Source organism: Nerophis ophidion, linkage group LG23, assembly GCF_033978795.1.
Source record: "Nerophis ophidion isolate RoL-2023_Sa linkage group LG23, RoL_Noph_v1.0, whole genome shotgun sequence".
Taxonomy (NCBI): domain Eukaryota; kingdom Metazoa; phylum Chordata; class Actinopteri; order Syngnathiformes; family Syngnathidae; genus Nerophis; species Nerophis ophidion.
Window position 1 is genome coordinate 26,485,697 of NC_084633.1, and position 20,612 is coordinate 26,506,308.

Genomic DNA, 20,612 nt, shown 5'->3' on the forward strand with positions numbered 1-20,612 from the left:
CGTTGGCACTTGAAACAACGTACTGGGGGTGGCACATAAGCTCTAACATAGAAGCTTAGATACCCAATCATGATTCTCTCTGGTAGGACCTCCTCTGCAAATTGCACTAGCACGGATTCGCTCTCAGTCTTTTCACCGTTCCTAAATGCCATCATTCTTTTCATCATAGTGACAGTTCCTCCTTTTATTTCTTTTTTCAGATCATCTAAATTTTCTCCTCTTGGGATTCCTGTCACGGCTCCTCTTGCCCCCTTTCGTTCTCCCACTTCGATTTTTTCCTTTATTATTTTGTTGCACAGTTTTTGCAATCGCATTGCTTTGTTCTTTTGCTCTCCATTTTTGCATTTAATCAACAGCCGTCCGTCCCTGAGCACCTTCGCTATCTCCACCTCTCCAATGTCCTTCTTTAATCCCTTAACCAGTGTCATCAAACTAATGTCATTCATATCTTGGTTTGATTTAAATGTATATCCATCCATTTTCTACCGCTTATTCCCTTTCGGGGTCGCGGGGGTCGCTGGCGCCTATCTCAGCTACAATCGGGCGGAAGGCGGGGTACACCCTGGACAAGTCGCCACCTCATCGCAGGGCCAACACAGATAGACACACAACATTCACACTCACATTCACACACTAGGGCCAATTTAGTGTTGCCAATCAACTTATCCCCAGGTGCATGTCTTTGGAAGTGGGAAGAACCCACGCATTCACGGGGAGAACATGCAAACTCTAAATTATCTTATATTCATCCATCATAACCCTTTTCCTCTTATCAACCTCTTCTTCGTCTTCATGCACTCTTTTAGTACTCGACTTTCCTTCACTCCCTCCTCTCCCCTTCTTTCCTCTCTCCACTCTAGTCCTATCCACTCTAGTCCTATCCATTTCCATACTATCATCATACATCCCGTCACTATCCCCTTCCATCTCGATCCAGTCACAAAACAGCTTATGCTCAACCGCCAAAACAGATTTAGACACTCTCGCCGCCGCCAAATTCACTCCAAATGTTTGGTAGTTCCGCGTCTCTCCTTCCGGAAGCTCCCGCCCCAACACGCCAAATTTCTTCTGGGGGGAAGGTTTTTGTAGGGGGGAAGACATTTGGCGTGAAAGCACCAGCGCCCCCCGCGACTAAAGGGAGTAAGCGGTAGCATGGATGGATGAACGTATATTCGATTTTTATTTTTCAAAAAAAAAAAATTAAATCCATGAAAGGAAAACAGCAAAAATTAAATTTTATGGCAATATTTCAATGAAAAGCAACTCTTTTTTGTTTGTTTTAAAACCTGTCATATATAATAAAAATCAAAAAACGGGCCCAACTTTGTTCATTTTCGTCCAAGAACTGGAAACAGAATGACCGGCAGGCACACGGACCTAAACCAGTCATTGAATTTTGTAGTATTTTTATTTTAATTTTTTAATTTTAACTTTTGTTTATAATATAATATGCAACATTTAAAAGTCAGTCTTTTATCCATAACAGGAAGTGAACATGCGTGACGTCATTCAAACCGGAAGTGAATAAAAACAGTCTCAAACCATTACAAAGAAAAACGGAAAATAACTTTACATTAAAACACTCTCAACCTATAACAACAAAAAAGCTGTGAAAACGATGATGCCGTGTTCCAAATTTAAGTTGTTTAATGAATCCGAATGAGCCTATGGCTTTGCACTTTGTTTATTATATGTACATTTTTGTATTCTATTTTTGTTATTTTGAATTTACAACCCCCTGGCACTGTTTTCATTTATAATGTTTTATATTGTTGTTTGACTTACTGTTTGTAATTGTTGAAATTTACAAAAAAAAAAAAGTCCATCTTTTGTCCTTGACAGGAAGTGAACGCGCGTGACGTCATTCAATCCGGAAGTGAACAAAAACAGTCTCAAACCATTACAAAGAAAAACGGAAAAGAAACATATTTAAACACACACACGAAAAATTAAAAGAAAAATAAATATTTTTGGTTATTGAGAATCCAGAACAATGTTTTTCAGTCAAGAAAAGTACATTGCGTGTTTATTTATTCGTATTTTATTTCGTATTCCTAAAATAAAACTTGCTTAAAATATGCCACTTTTTTATAAGAACTTATTGAGCACATGTAATTAAAACGCGATGATAATAACCGTGATATTGTTGGTCACAATAATCGCGATGTGCAATGTCCATATAATTACATCCCTACAAACAACCGATATGCATTTTGTGCATATAGAAAAAAAAGCCAAAGAGTAAAAATAAAAAATGAAACTCCACAAAGTTGAGGTGGAGGTGACTCCGACTTCTCGTCACCTCCCCGGTGACGTTACGTACGCCGCCGCTGCTGCTGCTGCTGCCGCCGCCGTGGCGTGCCTGCAGAGACGCGACAACATGGAGTCCTGTGCCTTTCCCCTTGCAAGGAAGCCATGCAAAACACCCGCAAAAAGCCCAGGGAGCGACGCCAAAAGAGCGGACTGTCGCGTGTGAGCAAACCGAGCATCGGGCTTCTTCCTCGGTGTCCTGCTATGACGAGCGCCGCTTAGGCTGCGGCTCCTTCCCCTCCATCCACCAAACCAGGCCGATATCAGTGAGTATGTGGAAACTGCAGATTTTGCACAAAAACGCTACCGTGTACAGTAAATGCATGCTTCTTGTGTCCACCTGGCAACAAGGCGTACATACACACAGGCTAACAAGCTGCAGCACCTTTTTTTCTGACGTGGTGGGTGTTTTCTTGCAGCCTTTAAGAGGGGACACATACACACACAGGCAGGACATGGGCCTGGAAATAAAAGCACATCTTTATGTAACCAGTCCAGTGACACTGGAGAGCAGTCTGGTGAAAAAAAAATGGGTCAGACAAGACCGTGCCCGACTGAGCTAAACCATGCAAAACCTGTGCCTCGTCTCCGATTTGAGCCCACGGTTCAACTTGGGAATGGGTTTGAAAGGAGTGAAAAAAAACAATAACAATGTGCGATTCATGTCTGCAGAAGTGGAGGAGCGCACCATGTAGGCGGGCTGGTCGCCAAGCGGGACTCCATACTGCTCTCTGGGGGGGCAATGGAGCAGGGAGGGCCACCCCTGACCCCAGGGACCAGCTATGTGGCGCCACCGTTGAACTCCGCACAAAATCCCTCCGCCCCGACACAGGTAAAGCCTCATGTCACCAACTAAAAAGAGAGAGGGCCCAAAGAAAATGTGAGAGACCCGCATTGCTTATCTTTTTCTTATCTCGGTGGTGATACACTCAGGTTTTGTACGGGTGCTTAAAAACCTTGAAAACGCTTGGATTTTAATATTGTGTTTTCATTTTGGGTGAAGCGCTTGGAAATATTTGTCATATTTCCCGGCAGACTGACTCCATAGGCTAATTATAAAATGGAAACAAGTAAAATTAAAGCTGCAAGCAGCGTTGGTCGGGTCCGCTTTGGCTGCTGCCCCCGCGACTCAAGCCCTGGTCCTAGTCAGACCTACATAGAAGTTTTTGTTTCATGTCTCTACGACATTCCTAACAGAAGTTAGAAGCAGTTTTGTCTGTGTTTTTTCCTAGGAGGTGCTAGAGCGCAATTTTGATTTTTAGGGTTTGGTTTTTCATTATATTGCAATTTTTGCCAGTCCTGATGTGTGTGTGTACAATTTGGTGAGTTTTGAAGCATGTTAAGGGGGTCAAATTACAGATCGCCGTTTCTGGATGTTGTTGATAAATGGCTTTCGCTTTGCATAGTAGAGCTTTAACTTGCACTTTGAAACATTTTAAGGGAGTCAAATTACAGCTCAAAGAGGCAAAAATTACATTTTTTAGGAAAGTTTGCTCAGGGGTTCTTTGAAGGCGCGTAAAATCAAAACCGGAGCAGTAATCAAAACTCTTTCAAAAACTTTTAATCAGAAGGGTTCAAACTCTTTCTTGTGCGAGTTTAAAGCCGAAATGACAAACGCGCTCAGAGGAGATAACGTTTGAAAAAAGGTGACGGGTTTTTACAAAACTTTTATTTTGAAGGAGTAATTGCCAACTTCCTGTTGATTTTTATTATTATCCTTTATTATTCCGCACCTTCGCACCCTAATTTGACCCCCTTAACATGCTTCAAAGGACTCCAAAGGAGTCCTTTGGCAATGGGCCATGCGGGCCCTAACAATAATAAAACCTTGCAGTTTCAATAGGGTCCTTTGGCCCATTGCCAAAGGACTCATTTGGCAATGGGCCTGGCAGACCCAATTAATAATAAAGAAAGAATAAAATGCACAAAGAACAATAGGGCCTGGCGGACCCTGATAATAATAAATAAAGAATAAAACCTTACAAATTCAATAGGTCCTTTGGCCATTGCCAAAGGACTCCTTTGGAGTCCTTTTGCAATGGGCCATGCAAATAATAATACAACCTTGCAGTTTCAATAGGGTCCTTTGGGTCCGCCAGGCCCATTGCAAAAGGACTCCCAAAGGAGTCCTTTTGCAATGGGCCTGGCGGACCCAATTAATAATAAAGAAAGAATAAAACACACCAAGAACAATAGGGTCCTTTGGCCCATTTTGGGGTCCTTTTGCAATGGGCCTGGCGGACCCTAATAATAATAAAGAAAGAATAAAACCTTACAAATTCAATAGGTCCTTTGGCCTTGCGGGCCCTAATAATAATAAAACCTTACAGTTTCAATAGGGTCTTTTGGCCCAAAAGGACTCCCAAAGGAGTCATTTTGCAATGGGCCTGGCGGACCCTAATAAGTTTCCTTATTAATCAATCAATCAATCAATGTTTACTTATATAGCCCTAAATTACTAGTGTCTCAAAGGGCTGCACAAACCCCATCACAAACCACTACGACATCCTCGGTAGGCCCACATAAGGGCATGGAAAACTCACAGCTACACGCTTGATCGGTTGGCTTTGCACGAGCCCTTACGTTAGGTTGCTGTCATGTGTACGTGGCTCTGTGTCGCCCCCTAGAGGACAACGGTGCATCGCTCATCATGCCAGGATGTTGTCGTTTTAATGAATTGATTGAAACTTTTATTAGTAGATTGCACAGTTCAGTACATATTCCGTACATCCATCCATCCATCCATTTTCTACCGCTTGTCCCATTTTGGGGTTGTTGAGGTGTGCTGGAGCCTATCTCAGCTGCATTCAGGCGGAAGGTACAATTGACCACTAAATGGTAGCACCCGAAAATTTTTTTCAAGTTTTTTAAGTCGGGGTCCACGTTAATCAATTCATGGTAACATGAACATTGGATGGAAAATGACAAATACAAACTTTGGATAAAACGTGGACCAAATCCTGGTGTACGATGCAAAAAAGTTACATTATGTCGTTTTGGTTAATTGCATTAAAATGGTTACATTATTGGACTTGTTTGTTCTGTGAAGTGAATTATATTTATATAGCGCTTTTCTCTTGTGACTCAAAGCGCTTTACATTGTGAAACCCAATATCTAAGTTCCATTTAAACCAGTGTGGGTGGCACTGGGAGCAGGTGGGTAAAGTGTCTTGCCCAAGGACACAACGGCAGTGACTAAGATGGCGGAAGCGGGGATCCAACCCGGGAACCCTCAAGTTGCCGGCGTGGCCACTCTACCAACTGAGCTATATGTAATGCATCATTTGTAACCTTTTTCACAACTTAGAGCTCAGTTAGTATGAATGATTTAGTAGTTTTTACATAACATGGTTTTATGCATTTCTTGCTCCATTATATTCATTGTCTACTTACTGACTACCTCAGTTAAAGCAAACAAGTTACATTTTGTGGTTTTGGTTAATTGCATTAAAATGCAGGGTTTCCCGCAGCGTCTAAACTAAATTGTTAACAAGCTGTTCCGCTTAGTTATGCCTTTGCCTCTGTCAGTACGTCACTGCAGCACCCAGCATTGTCCCACCCACACAACCATCTGATTGGTTACACGCAGAGCGGTAACAGCCAATCAATAGTGCGTATTCACAGTATTCTTCTTCCTCCAAACACGACGTGTTGAGTTTATACAAAAAGTTCTATTTTGGTTTCATCTAACCACATGCCATTCTCCCAATCCTCTGCTGTATCATCCATGTATCCATTTTGGTATAAACTCAACTCGTCGTGTTTGGAGGAAGAAGAATACTGAGTTGCATCCCAAGAACACCATACCTACTGTGAAGCATGGGGGTGGAAACATCATGCTTTGGGGCTGTTTTTCTGCTAAGGGGACAGGACGATTGATCCGTGTTAAGGAAAGAATGAATGGGGTCATGTATTGTGAGATTTTGAGCCAAAACCTCCTTCCATCAGTGAACGCTTTGAATGGTTGACCAAATACTTATTTTCCACCATATTTTGGAAATAAATTCCTACAATGTGAATTCCTGGATTTTTTTTCACATTCTGTCTCTCACAGTTGAAATGTACCTATGATGAAAACTACAGACCTCTGTCATCATTTTAAGTGGGAGAACTTGCACAATCGGTGGCTGACTAAATACTTTTTTGCCCCGCTGTAGATACAATTAGTGATTAGGAATAGAGTCAAGACTAAGATTACTAATTCAGTGTTAACAGTGAATTGAGCTCCGGGCCTCTCTGTAGTGGAAATATTGGACCCCCTGTTATAAACCACAAAGACAACTACGTATGGGTACTCTTCACATTCAAACCAATATGGTATCAATTCCCGGTGCCTGGGAATTGATACCGGTACCAGTTTTTTGTACTTTTGTGTGTGTTAATACATTTTAATTGTTGTTAATAAAAGTATTTTTTCTATGTAAAATTTTAAAAATGAGCTGATTATGATAACTGTGCTGTGCAGTGCAGTTGCTATATCTTGTTTTCTTATTAATTTGAGTCTCATTTGCTATGCAGTTGTACTTCCAAGACATCAGATGGCAGTATTGTATAGGCCAATCTATCTTAACCATAGGGCCCATTGTTGAGCACGCTCCGGAGGGCCACCAAAAAATAACATTTCTCAGCTGTGGTCCGTATGGTACTCAGATGTAATACATTTTTCCACCACTTGTGGCAGTAATGAAAATATCAAACAAACAGAAGAAGTCTGGAGCTAGAGTCATTGAGAAGTTTCTTAAGTGCAAGAATTATGACTAAAGTGGTGAAGCTGTATTTTCATTTGGACTTTAATTTTATTGACAGTTTAGTTTAGAAACTAATTTATTGTTAATTTTGTCTGCGATGAGGTGGCGACTTGTCCAGGGTGTACGATGCCTTCTGCCCGAATGCAGCTGAACTAGGCTCTAGCGACCCCCGGCAACCCCAAATGGGACAAGCGGTAGAAAATGCATGGATGGATGGATGTTAATTTTGTTGATTTTAGCACTACATAGTTGTATGAATTGATTAACTACCATGAATTGATTAACGTGGACCCCGACTTAAACAAGTTGAAAAACCTTTTCGGGTGTTACCATTTAGTGGTCAATTGTACGGAATATGTACTGTACTGTGCAATCTACTAATAAAAGTATCTATCAATCAATCAATCAATCAAAAGTATGTACATTAATTTTTCATTAACTATTAGTCCCTTCTTATCCAGTCTCTTTGATTAGTACTTATTTTGTAATCAGCCTGACCTAAGCCTAATGCTTATGCGTTAAATGAAGAATAATTTGTGATTAAAACATGGTTTCAAATCATTTGAAAAGTTTGTTATCCTGTTAAACTATGAGTAGGTTAGATGTATTTATTCAGTGTTAATATTTGAGTGGGACCCGGGCCCCTTTGTAGTGGAAAAGTTGGGCCCAGAGGTCAAAAATTTGTATATATGTATGTATGTACTGTATATACTGTATATATATCTATATATATATATGTATATATATATCTATATATATATATATGTATGTGTGTATGTATGTTTGTATGTATATGTATGTATGTGTGTATGTATGTATATATATGTATATGTATGTATGTATGCATGTATGTGTGTATGTATATATATTTATGTATATGTATGTATGTATATATATGTGTGTATGTATGTATATATATGTATGTATATGTATGTATATATATTTATGTATATGTATGTATGTATATGTATGTATATGTATGTATATGTATGTATGTATGTATGTATATATATGTATGTGTATATATACATATCTATATATGTATGTATGTATGTATATATATGTATGTGTATATTTACATATATATATATGTATGTATGTATTTATGTATATATATGTATGTATATATATATATATATATATATATATATGTGTATGTGTGTATATATATGTATGTGTATATTTACATATATATATGTGTGTATGTATATGTATGTATTGATGTATATATATGTATGTATATATATATATATATGTATGTATGTATGTATATATATGTATGTGTATATATACATATCTATATATGTATGTATGTATGCATGTGTATATATATGTATGTGTATATATATATCTATATATGTATGTATGTATGTATGTATATATATGTATGTGTATATTTACATATATATATATATATATATATATATATAAGGGCTGCGAATCTTTGGGTGTCCCACGATTCCATTCAAAATCGATTTTTTTTTAAATTCAACACGATTCTTGATTCAAAAACGATTTTTTTCCCAATTTAAAAAGATTCTGTATTCATTCAATACATAGGATTTCAGCAGGATCTACCCCAGTCTGCTGACATGCAAGCAGAGTAGTAGATTTAAAAAAAAAAAAAAAGCTTTTATAATTAAAAAGGACAATGTTTTATCAACTGATTGCAATAATGTAAATTTGTTTTAACTATTAAACGAACCAAAAATATGACTTATTTTATCTTTGTGAAAACAATGGACACAGTGTGTTGTCAAGCTTATGAGATGCGATGCAAGTGTAAGCCACTGTGACACTATTGTTCTTTTTTTTAATTTTTATAAATGCCTAATGATAATTTCAATGAGGGATTTTTAATCACTGCTATGCTGAAATTATAATTAATATTGATACTGTTGTTGATAATATTCATTTTTGTTTCACTACTTTTGGTTTGTTCTGTGTCGTGTTTGTGTCTCCTCTCAATTGCTCTGTTTATTGCAGTTCTGAGTGTTGCTGGGTCAGGTTTGGTTTTGGAATTGGATTACATTGTTATGGTATTGCTGTGTATTGTTTTGTTGGATTGATAAAAAAAAAAATCACCCCCAAAAAATCGATTTAAAAAAAAAAAAAAGAGAATCGATTCTGAATCGCACAACTTGAGAATCGCGATTCATATTCTAATCGATTTTCCCCCACACCCCTAATATATATATATATATATATATATATATATATATATATATATATATATATATGGAATTATACATATGTGTATATAAATATATCATATATTTTTTTTTTCTTTTTCTGCCAGGCATTGTGGCGTTCTACTCTTTTCAGCGGCCCTTGAATGCGCCGTAAAAACACCTCAGTCTCATATTCCTCGTAGTATCGAGAGCGATCACGCTTTTACCACGTTATTATGAATCCTAGTACTACCATATGTTCAAACCCCAAAACCAATGAAGTTGGCAGGTTGTGTAAATGGTAAATAAAAACAGAATATAATGATTTGCAAATCCTTTTCAACCTATATTGGATAGACGGCAAAGACAATATATTTAAAGTTAGAACTGTTAAACTCTATTTTTTGCAAATATTAGCTCATTTGGGATTTGATGCCTGCAACTTGTTTAAAAAAAGCTGGCACAAGTGGCAAAAAAGACAGAGAAACTTGAGGAAGGCTCATCAAACACTTATTAGGAACAACCCACAGGTGAACAGGCTAATTGGGAACAGGTGGGTGCCATGATTGGGTATAAAAACAGCTTCCATGAAATGCATGTATGTATATATATGTATGTGTATATATACGTATGTATGTATGTATATATATGTATATGTATATTTACATATATATATATATATATATATATATATATATATATATATATATATATATATATATATATATATATATATATATATATATATATATATATATATATATATATATATATATGAAGAGTTCATACGCAAAAACCGATAAACGCCATTTTGATAAAGTTTAGCCCAGCCTCGGTAATATATAGTCCACCACTTCTATTGTGGTATACCAAAATCAATTTGTTTGCAAATGCGGACAAATGCCGCTTTTAACGTCATTTAGTTCAGCGATTTATTGCAAAGGCCGATAAGCGCCATGGATCATTTATCACAAAAGCCGATATATCCGTTTGCCCAACCAGCGCTGCAGTACGGGATCACGTGACAAACAAAATGGCAGCGCGCTCGGACTCACTCAGTGTTGTTATCCGCGCATGAATAATTTGGAAGCTTCTCCTGTGAACAATGTTAAGCCAGCGAAAAAAACTGACCTGTTGAAGTTATTTGATGTTGGCGCTAGCACGCGTGTCCGTAAGTTTTACACCGCTGCGTTAAACGATGTTGTCGAGCATGGAGCTAATGCCGATAGCGATGATGAGTGAGCTGTTATCTGCACAGGAGTGTTTTTGAGAGGCAAACCAGGTTGAGCATTTGTGCTTGTTTTTATTAATAAAACATTGTCTTCATTGCAACAATGTTTTTTTGTTTTTTTCATTTGGTGCTGAAAAGCACGAGGTAAATATGTGAGGTCACAGTTCCAAAAAAGCATGTCCGGTTAGCAAGTACGAAAAAACAATGTTCGCAGGGACAGCTAGATTTCTACGTACCAAGGGATCGAAACTGTTAAATAATGAAGTAAAGAAATGTGAACAGTTGTTACCTTGAAATGTGGCTTTCGATAAATTTCACGTTCTGTTTTTCTCTCTATCTTTATCTTGAATATTATGCGAAATAACGACCGCAAAGAAAACGATTTTGGAGATATCTGTTTTTGCAACATATCATAATTTGGATATATCTGCTTTTGACGTAAAACCACATCAAACACTCTTATTTGAAAGCCATTCATTACATCAGCATTTCTTAAAAGTTTAGGCTTTCATGACTTGCTTATGTTGATATTAAATAAACCATTGTATGCTTGTATATGTACCGGCAACACCAGCAGGCAGAAAATCGTTAATATACAGAATCGGTCAAAATGGATTTATCTGCTTTTGCATATGAACTCTTCATATATATATATATGTAGGTGTGGGGAAAAAAATCACAAGACTACTTCATCTCTACAGATCTGTTTCATGAGGGGTTCCCTCAATCATCAGGAGATTTTAATGGAAGCATTCACATACAATGGTTTATATAGAGCACAGAGTGGGTGGGTACAGGCAGGCGTAGGGTGTGGTGATTGGCTCATGTGTTACCTAGGAGGTGTTTCCGTCTGTGGCGGCATGTTGAAATGATTTCACTGCGCTTGTTGAGGGATGATAGATCTGGATGATATATAATAAACAGTTTCTCTTTTAAGCATAGGTTGCATCTTTTATTACCACTGTTGTAAGGTGTGCTGGATGCAAGGATTTGCCATGTTTTTGAATATTCAACATTATTGTCTTTGAGGTTCCAAATGTGTTTGCTGAGTTCTGTAGAATTCTGCATAGTCTGGTTTCTAAAGGAGGCGTTGTGATTATTCCATCTTGTTTTGAACGCTCCTTCGGTTAATCCTACGTACGTGTCGGATGTGTTAATGTCCTTGCGTATTACCTTTGCTTGGTAAACGACTGATGTCTGTAAGCACCTTCCGTTGAGAGGGCAATCAGGTTTCTTGCGACAGTTACATTCATTATTGGTTTCAGAGTCGTTTAGTCTGGGGGTAGGCAGTCCTTTTGCAATTGCTTTGTTGTGGTTTGAAATGATTTGTTGCATGTTGTTCATACAGCTGTAGCTCAATTTAATGTTGTTCTTGTTGAATATTTTTCTTAGGGTGTTGCCTTTGGGGAAGTGTTTGTCGATCAGAGTGAAGAACTTGCGGCCGATGTTGGTTGAGACGTCTTTGCTGAATGGCGGATTGTACCAGATGATGTTGTTTCGTTTTCTGCTCTTTTTTGGTTGGTTTCCTGTAGTGGGTTCATAGGTGAGGGAGAAGTTGTATCCGCTTTCATCAAGTGCTTTCTGGTACAGGGGGGTTGCTTGGTCGAATTCAGCTTTGCTGGATGACAGCATCGATAGCCTTTTATTAATTCCGGTAGGTATTCTTTTCGTGGTGGTGGGTGGGTGGTTGCTGTCATGGTGCACGTATTGGAGTGTTGTGTAGGGTTTCGTGAATGGTTGGTAGCTGTTATTTCTCAGGTTGAAAGTGACGTCGAGGAAGTTGACGGTTTGCTTGTTGGCTTAAATCGTGATCCGTAGGCCGTTTTCTTTGAAGATTTGGCATATGCACTTCTTGGTGTTCTCGCTGCTCCTTGGCGAGGCGTGGCACACTGCCAGTCCGTCATCACGGTAAATACCAAGGTTCAGGTTGAGGCTAGCAAGCTGGGAGAGGAGGAAACTCCCAACGAGTTCGCAACACAAACCCAACACAACACTCCAATACGTGCACCATGACAGCAACCACCCACCCACCACCACGAAAAGAATACCTACCGGAATTAAGAAAAGGCTATCGATGCTGTCATCCAGCAAAGCTGAATTCGACCAAGCAACCCCCCCGTACCAGAAAGCACTTGATGAAAGCGGATACAACTTCACCCTCACCTATGAACCCACTCCAGGAAACCAACCAAAAAAGAGCAGAAAACGAAACAACATCATCTGGTACAATCCGCCATCCAGCAAAGACGTCTCAACCAACATCGGCCGCAAGTTCCTCACTCTGATCGACAAACACTTCCCCAAAGGCAACACCCTAAGAAAAATATTCAACAAGAACAACATTAAATTGAGCTACAGCTGTATGAATAACATGCAACAAATCATTTCAAACCACAACAAAGCAATTGCAAAAGGACTGCCTACCCCCAGACTAAACGACTCTGAAACCAATAATGAATGTAACTGTCGCAAGAAACCTGATTGCCCTCTCAACGGAAGGTGCTTACAGACATCAGTCGTTTACCAAGCAAAGGTAATACGCAAGGACATTAACACATCCGACACGTACGTAGGATTAACCGAAGGAGCGTTCAAAACAAGATGGAATAATCACAACGCCTCCTTTAGAAACCAGACTTTGCAGAATTCTACAGAACTCAGCAAACACATTTGGAACCTCAAAGACAATAATGTTGAATATTCAATAACATGGCAAATCCTTGCATCCAGCACACCTTACAACAGTGGTAATAAAAGATGCAACCTATGCTTAAAAGAGAAACTGTTTATTATACATCATCCAGATCTATCATCCCTCAACAAGCGCAGTGAAATCATTTCAACATGCCGCCACAGACGGAAACACCTCCTAGGTAACACATGAGCCAATCACCACACCCTACGCCTGCCTGTACCCACCCACTCTGTGCTCTATATAAACCATTGTATGTGATTGCTTCCATTAAAATCTCCTGATGATTGAGGGAACCCCTCATGAAACAGATCTGTAGAGATGAAGTAGTCTTGTGATTTTTTTCCCCACACCTACATATTGCGCTCTACCACGGTATCGAGCACTATTCTCTGGATAATCCAATCAAGACATATATATATATATATATATATATATATATATATATATATATATATATATATAAAGATTCGCAGCCCTTATATATATATATATATATATATATATATATATATATATATATATATATATATATATATATAAGGGCTGCGAATCTTTGGGTGTCCCACGATTCCATTCAAAATCGATTCTTTTTTTTTAATTCAACACGATTCTCGATTCAAAAAGGATTTTTTTCCCGATTTAAAAAGATTCTGTATTCATTCAATACATAGGATTTCAGCAGGATCTACCCCAGTCTGCTGACATGCAAGCAGAGTAGTAGATTTAAAAAAAAAAAAAAAGCTTTTATAATTAAAAAGGACAATGTTTTATCAACTGATTGCAATAATGTAAATTTGTTTTAACTATTAAACGAACCAAAAATATGACTTATTTTATCTTTGTGAAAACATTGGACACAGTGTGTTGTCAAGCTTATGAGATGCGATGCAAGTGTAAGCCACTGTGACACTATAGTTCTTTTTTTTAATTTTTATAAATGCCTAATGATAATTTCAATGAGGGATTTTTAATCACTGCTATGCTGAAATTATAATTAATATTGATACTGTTGTTGATAATATTCATTTTTGTTTCACTACTTTTGGTTTGTTCTGTGTCGTGTTTGTGTCTCCTCTCAATTGCTCTGTTTATTGCAGTTCTGAGTGTTGCTGGGTCAGGTTTGGTTTTGGAATTGGATTGCATTGTTATGGTATTGCTGTGTATTGTTTTGTTGGATTGATAAAAAAAAAAATCACTCCCAAAAAATCGATTTAAAAAAAAAAAAAGAGAATCGATTCTGAATCGCACAACTTGAGAATCGCGATTCATATTTTAATCGATTTTCCCCCACACCCCTAATATATATATATATATATATATATATATATATATATATATATATATATACATATGGAATTATACATATGTGTATATAAATATATCATATATATTTTTTTTCTTTTTCTGCCAGGCATTGTGGCGTTCTACTCTTTTCAGTGGCCCTTGAATGCGCCGTAAAAACACCTCAGTCTCATATTCCTCGTAGTATCGAGAGCGATCACGCTTTTACCACGTTATTATGAATCCTAGTACTACCATATGTTCAAACCCCAAAACCAATGAAGTTGGCAGGTTGTGTAAATGGTAAATAAAAACAGAATATAATGATTTGCAAATCCTTTTCAACCTATATTGGATAGACGGCAAAGACAATATTTTTAAAGTTAGAACTGTTAAACTCTATTTTTTGCAAATATTAGCTCATTTGGGATTTGATGCCTGCAACTTGTTTCAAAAAAGCTGGCACAAGTGGCAAAAAAGACAGAGAAACTTGAGGAATGCTCATCAAACACTTATTAGGAACAACCCACAGGTGAACAGGCTAATTGGGAACAGGTGGGTGCCATGATTGGGTATAAAAACAGCTTCCATGAAATGCTCAGTCATTCACAAACAAGGATGGGGTGAGGGTCACCACTTAGTCAACAAATGCCTGAGCATATCGACTAATAGTTTAAGAACAACGTTTCTTTACCAGCTATTGCAAGGAATTTAGGGATTTCACCATCTACGCCCCGTAATATCATCAAACAGTTCAGAGAATCTTGCGAAAGCACTGCACGTAAGCGACTATTTTACAGACCTTGGATCCCTCAGGCGGTACTGTATCAAAAATCGGCATCAGTGTGTAAAGGATATCACCATATGGGCTCAGGAACACTTCAGAAAACCACTATCAGTAACTACAGTTGGTCGCTACATCTGTACATGCAAGTTAAAACTCTACTATGCAAAGCCAAAGCCATTTATCAACAACACCCGGAAACGCTGTTGGCTTCGCTTGGCCCGAGGTCATCTAAGATTGACTGATGCAAAGTGGAAAAGTGTTGTGTGGTCTGACGAGTCCACATTTCAAATTGACGTTGTGTCTTCCGGAACAAAGAGAAAAAGAACCATTCGGACTGTTCTCGGCGCAAAGTTGAAAAACCAGCATCTGTGATGATATGGGGGTGTATTTGTGCCCAAGGCATGGGTAACTTACACATCTGTGAAGGCACCATTAATTCTGAAAGGTACATACAGCTTTTGGAACAACATATGTCGCCATCCAAGCAACGTTATCATGGACGCCCCTGCTTATTTCAACAAGACAATGTCAAACCATGTGTTAGAACAGCGTGGCTTCATAGTAAAAGAGTGCAGGTACTAGACTGGCCTGCCTGTAGTCCAAACCTGTCTCCCATTGAAAATCCATCCATCCATCCATTTTCTACCGCTTATTCCCTTTCGGGGTCGCGGGGGGCGCCGGCGCCTATCTCAGCTACAATCGGGCGGAAGGCAGGGTACACCCTGGACAAGTCGCCACCTCATCGCAGCCCATTGAAAATGTGTGGCGCATTATGAAGCGTAAAATACCACAAGAGAGACCCCGGACTTTTGAACAACTTAAGCAGTACATCAAGCAAGAATGGGAAAGAATTCCACTTCAGAAATTGGTCTCCTCAGTTCCCAAATGTTTACTGAGTGTTGTTAAAAGGAAAGGCCATGTATTACCGTGGTAAAAATGCCCCTCTGACAATGTGTTGCTACCATTAAGTTGTAAGTTAATTATTATTTGCCCAAAAAAAAATGAAGTTTCTCAGTTGGAACATTTAATATCTTGTCTTTGCAGTCTATTCAATTGAATATAAGTTGAAAAGGTATTGCAAATTATTGTATTCTGTTTTTATTTACCATTTACACAATGTGCCAACTTCACTGGTTTTGTAATAAAATAAATAATAATAATTAAAAAAAAATGCTAGCAACACCTGAAACACAGTAATTCAAGTGGCTACAGCTCTGCATTAAATATAAACTATAATCGATCCATAATACACTGTCACCGCTAAAAATATATTGTTTTTTTCTTATTCTTGCTGCTAGTCCTCATGTTCTTCCAATGTGAGCGACATCCTGACGCCTGCCAAGGGCTCACCGGGCCTGGACGCAGACCAGGACCCAGAGCAGACCGAGGGCAGTGCAGAGTCGGAGGTCAGCGCACAGAGAAGATTCCCCTCCTCAGCCTTTCCTTCCTCGCTCAGCTGGGACTCTGACTCTGAGAAAGAGGCCGTAGATGGTAACACACGCCTCTGCACATCTCCCACCTGTCGTTGATTAGTTAGCACCTGGATTTTAACTGTTGGCCTGTGAAGTGATTTCTGTGGTTTGTGTGTGCTGTTGTTATGTGTCAGAGGAGGAGCTGCAGCATTTTTCTAACCCTCACGGTCTGGCTGCTCACAGCCCAGGATCTCCTTCCTCCGGACCCAGGTGAGGAAGGCGGTACTGTGGTGTTTTGAAGCATAAACTAACGCCTCCCGTACTCTGATCAGGACACGCATTATAGGGTTGTGGAAGTGGACGCTTTAACTCATGCCATTAATCATGCAACTTTGTCCTGTTATTATGTAGAAACACAGACGCAATTTCTTTTGACCGAACATGCTCATTTACCTGAACCGGAGACGGAAACTCACTTCAAAATAAACCCGGACGGGACCTTAGTTAAAACGGTTACCAAGTTTTGACCGAATGAGGACACGGAACTTTGTCTAACGAGGGAACTTTTGGTTAACATAAATCACTGTAACCATGAAACGTCGTAACAATGAAACATCGTCATGAAAGGACCACCTGTATCAATCAATCAATCAAAGTTTATTTATATAGCCCTTAATCACAAGTGTCTCAAAGGGCTGCGAAAGCCAAGACGACATCTTCCTCTCAGATCCCAAATCAGGGTAGGAAAAAACTCAACCAAAAGGGATCAACGAGAAACCTTCAAAGGGACCGCAGATGTATGGACCCCTTCCCCCCTGGGTGACCTTATGCACCTTAGGGATCTGCTCCAATTTCGTTGTTCTTTGAACCTGTTCACTGCAATAATGACAATAAAACTCTATTTTATTCTGCTTAAGTATGTTTACACCAACAATATACTGCATAAAACAATGTATGGTGCTACATAGTCTTACTCATACATATTCTTCCAACAAACACAAAACTTTGAGTAAAAAACATAAATCATTGTAACCACGAAACATCGTAAACTTGAAACATCGGCACACAAACACCACCTGTATATATAGCCTTAAAGTATCACGTACTGTTCTGTATACATATTCTTCTACGAACCACAAAACTTTGTGTTACGAGGGAACATCGGGTAACCATAAATCATTGTAACCAGAAAAAGTCCCAACCATTAAAGCTGGTCCTTGCATGACAACGTTTCATGGTTACGACTTTTCGTGGTTACAATGATTTATGGTTACCCGACGTTCCCTCGTTACATAAACTTTTGTGGTATTCTTCCATATACATATCCTTCTACAAACCACAGAACTTTGTGTAACGAGGGAACTTTGTGTAACCATAAATCATTGTTACCACAGAACATCGTAAACTTGAAACATCGGCACACAAACACCACCTGTATGTATAGCATTAGAGTATCACTGTTCTGTATACATATTCTTCTACCCACCACAAAACTTTGTGTAACAAGGGAACATCAGGTAACCATAAATCGTTGTAACCAGAAAAAGTCACAACCATTAAAGGTGGTCTTTGCATGACAGCATTTCATGGTTACGACTTTTCGTGGTTACTATGATTTATGGTTACTTGACGTTCTCTCGTTACATAAACTATTGTGGTATTATTCCTCATACATATTCCTCTACAAACCACAGAACTTTGTGTAACGAGGGAACTTTGTGTAACCATACATTATTGTAACCACAAAACGTCGTAACCATTAAACATCGTCACACAAGAACCAACTGCGTATTCCTCCTCATACATGTTCTTCAACCTAACCACAAAAGTATGTGTAACAAGGGAACATCAGGTAACCATAAATCATTGTAACAAGAAAAAGTCACAACCATTAAAGGTGGTCCTTGCATGACAGCGTTTCATGGTTACGACTTTTCGTGATTACTATGATTTATGGTAACCCGACATTTCCTCGTTACATAAACTATTGTGGTTTTCTTCCTTATACAAATTCCTCTACAAACCACAGAACTTTGTGTAACCATAAATCATTGTAACCGCAAAACGTCACAAGAATGAAACATTGTCACATAATGGACCACCTGCGTGTGTATAGCATTACGGTACCGCATATTCTTCTACGAACCACAGAACTTTAGATAACGAGGAAATGTCGGGAAACATGTTCTTCTATTAACCACAAAACTTTGTGTAACAAGAAAACTTTGCATAGACCTTTATCAATGGAACCACGAAATGTCGTAACCATGAAACATCGTCACGCAAGGACCACCTTTATGTATAGCATTACGGTACCACGTATTCTTCCTTATACATATTCTTCTACGAACACAGAACTTTGTGTAACAAGGGAACATCGGGTAACCATAAATCATTGTAACCATCCAACATCATCACGCAAGAACCGCCCGTATAAATAGTATTATGATCCTACGTAGTCTTCCACATACATATTATTCCACCAACCACAAAACTTTGCGTAACGGGGGAACTTTGTGAAACCATAAATCATTGAAACCACGAAACATCGTAACCATGAAACATCGCCACACAAAAACACCTGTACACATATTCTTCGACAAACCACAAAACTTTATGTAGCAAGGAAACGTCGGGTAATCATAAATCATTGTAACCACAAAAAGTCACAACCATTAAAGGTGATTTTATGCTGACGACTTTTCGAGGTTACAATGATTTATGGTTACCCGACGTTCCCTCGTTACATAAACTATTATTGTATTCTTCCTTATACATATTCCTCTACAAACCACAGAACTTTGTGTAAAGAGGAAATTTGTGTAACCATAAGTCATTATAACCACAAAACGTCGTAACAATGAAACATCGTCACGCAAAGACTACCTGTGTATATGGCATTACGGTACCGCATTTTCTTCCTCATAAATATTCTTTCACAAATCACGAAACTTTGTGGAATGAGGGAAGAACGTGCAACCATAAATCATCGTAACATTGTAACCATGAAACATTGTCACGCAGGCACCACCTGTATGTTAACATTACGGTACCATATTTTCTTTTTCATACATATTCTTCTACAAACCACGAAACTTTGTGTAACGAGGGAAGAATGTGTAACCATAAATCACCGTAACAGGGAAACGTCGTAAACATGAAACATCATCACGCAAGGACCACCTTAATGTATAGCATTACGGTACCGTATTTTCTTCCGCATACATATTCTTCCACCAGCCACAAAACTTAACGGGGGGAACTCTGTGAAACCATAAATCATTGTAACCACGAAACATCGTAACCATGAAACATCGTAACCATGAAACATCGTAACCATGTAACATCGCCACGCAAACACCACTTGTATGTATAGCATTTAAGTACCACATATTGTTCTATATACATATTCTTCTACGAACCAAAAAAACTTGTGTAACGAGGGAATGTCTGGTAACCATAAATCATTGTAACCACAAAAAGTCACAACCATTAAAGGTGGTCCTTGCGTGACGATTTTTCATGGTTACGACTTTTCGTGGTTACAATGATTTATGATTACCCGACGTTCCCTCGTTGCATAAACTATCATAAACCACAGAACTTTGTGTAACGAGGCAACGTCGGGTAATCATAAATCATCGTAACCAGAAAATGTTGTAAATAATGGAACATTGCCACGCAAGCACCACCTGTAGGTATAGCGTTCTGAGACTACGTGTATACTTTAGCTAACCACAAAACTAAATGTCGTAATGTAACCACAACACTATATGTACGAAATGTTATGACATGGAATTTAACCAAAAAACAACGTGATTACGGAACGTAGTAACACAAGTTGATATCGCATAAACTGTAGCTCCTAAGAACTGACGTGTTCCACTGTTTTTGTCACCCACCTGTCCCACGTCTCTTGCTACGCTAACCTTCTTATGTCGACTCAAAATGTGGTTTGACTTGTTTGTCAGGGTTGG

The 20,612-nt window shown here is 38.6% G+C and overlaps 1 protein-coding gene across 5 annotated transcripts in view; it reads left to right on the top strand.

The window, feature by feature from the left end:
* The first annotated feature begins 2,305 nt into the window (after positions 1 to 2,305).
* wizb (WIZ zinc finger b) overlaps positions 2,306 to 20,612 on the top strand; it is a 170,719-nt gene continuing 152,412 nt past the window's right edge. For 4 of the 5 annotated variants that reach the window (XM_061885421.1, XM_061885424.1, XM_061885420.1 and 1 more), the window contains exons 1-4: positions 2,306 to 2,576; positions 2,983 to 3,142; positions 16,522 to 16,714; positions 16,830 to 16,905. In XM_061885421.1, coding sequence (XP_061741405.1) covers positions 3,053 to 3,142; positions 16,522 to 16,714; positions 16,830 to 16,905 — 359 coding nt within the window. In that variant the 5' untranslated portion in view covers positions 2,306 to 2,576; positions 2,983 to 3,052. Of the gene's footprint in view, positions 2,581 to 2,982; positions 3,143 to 16,521; positions 16,715 to 16,829; positions 16,906 to 20,612 lie in introns of all 5 variants that reach the window. The other variant, XM_061885422.1, reaches the window with a different exon arrangement.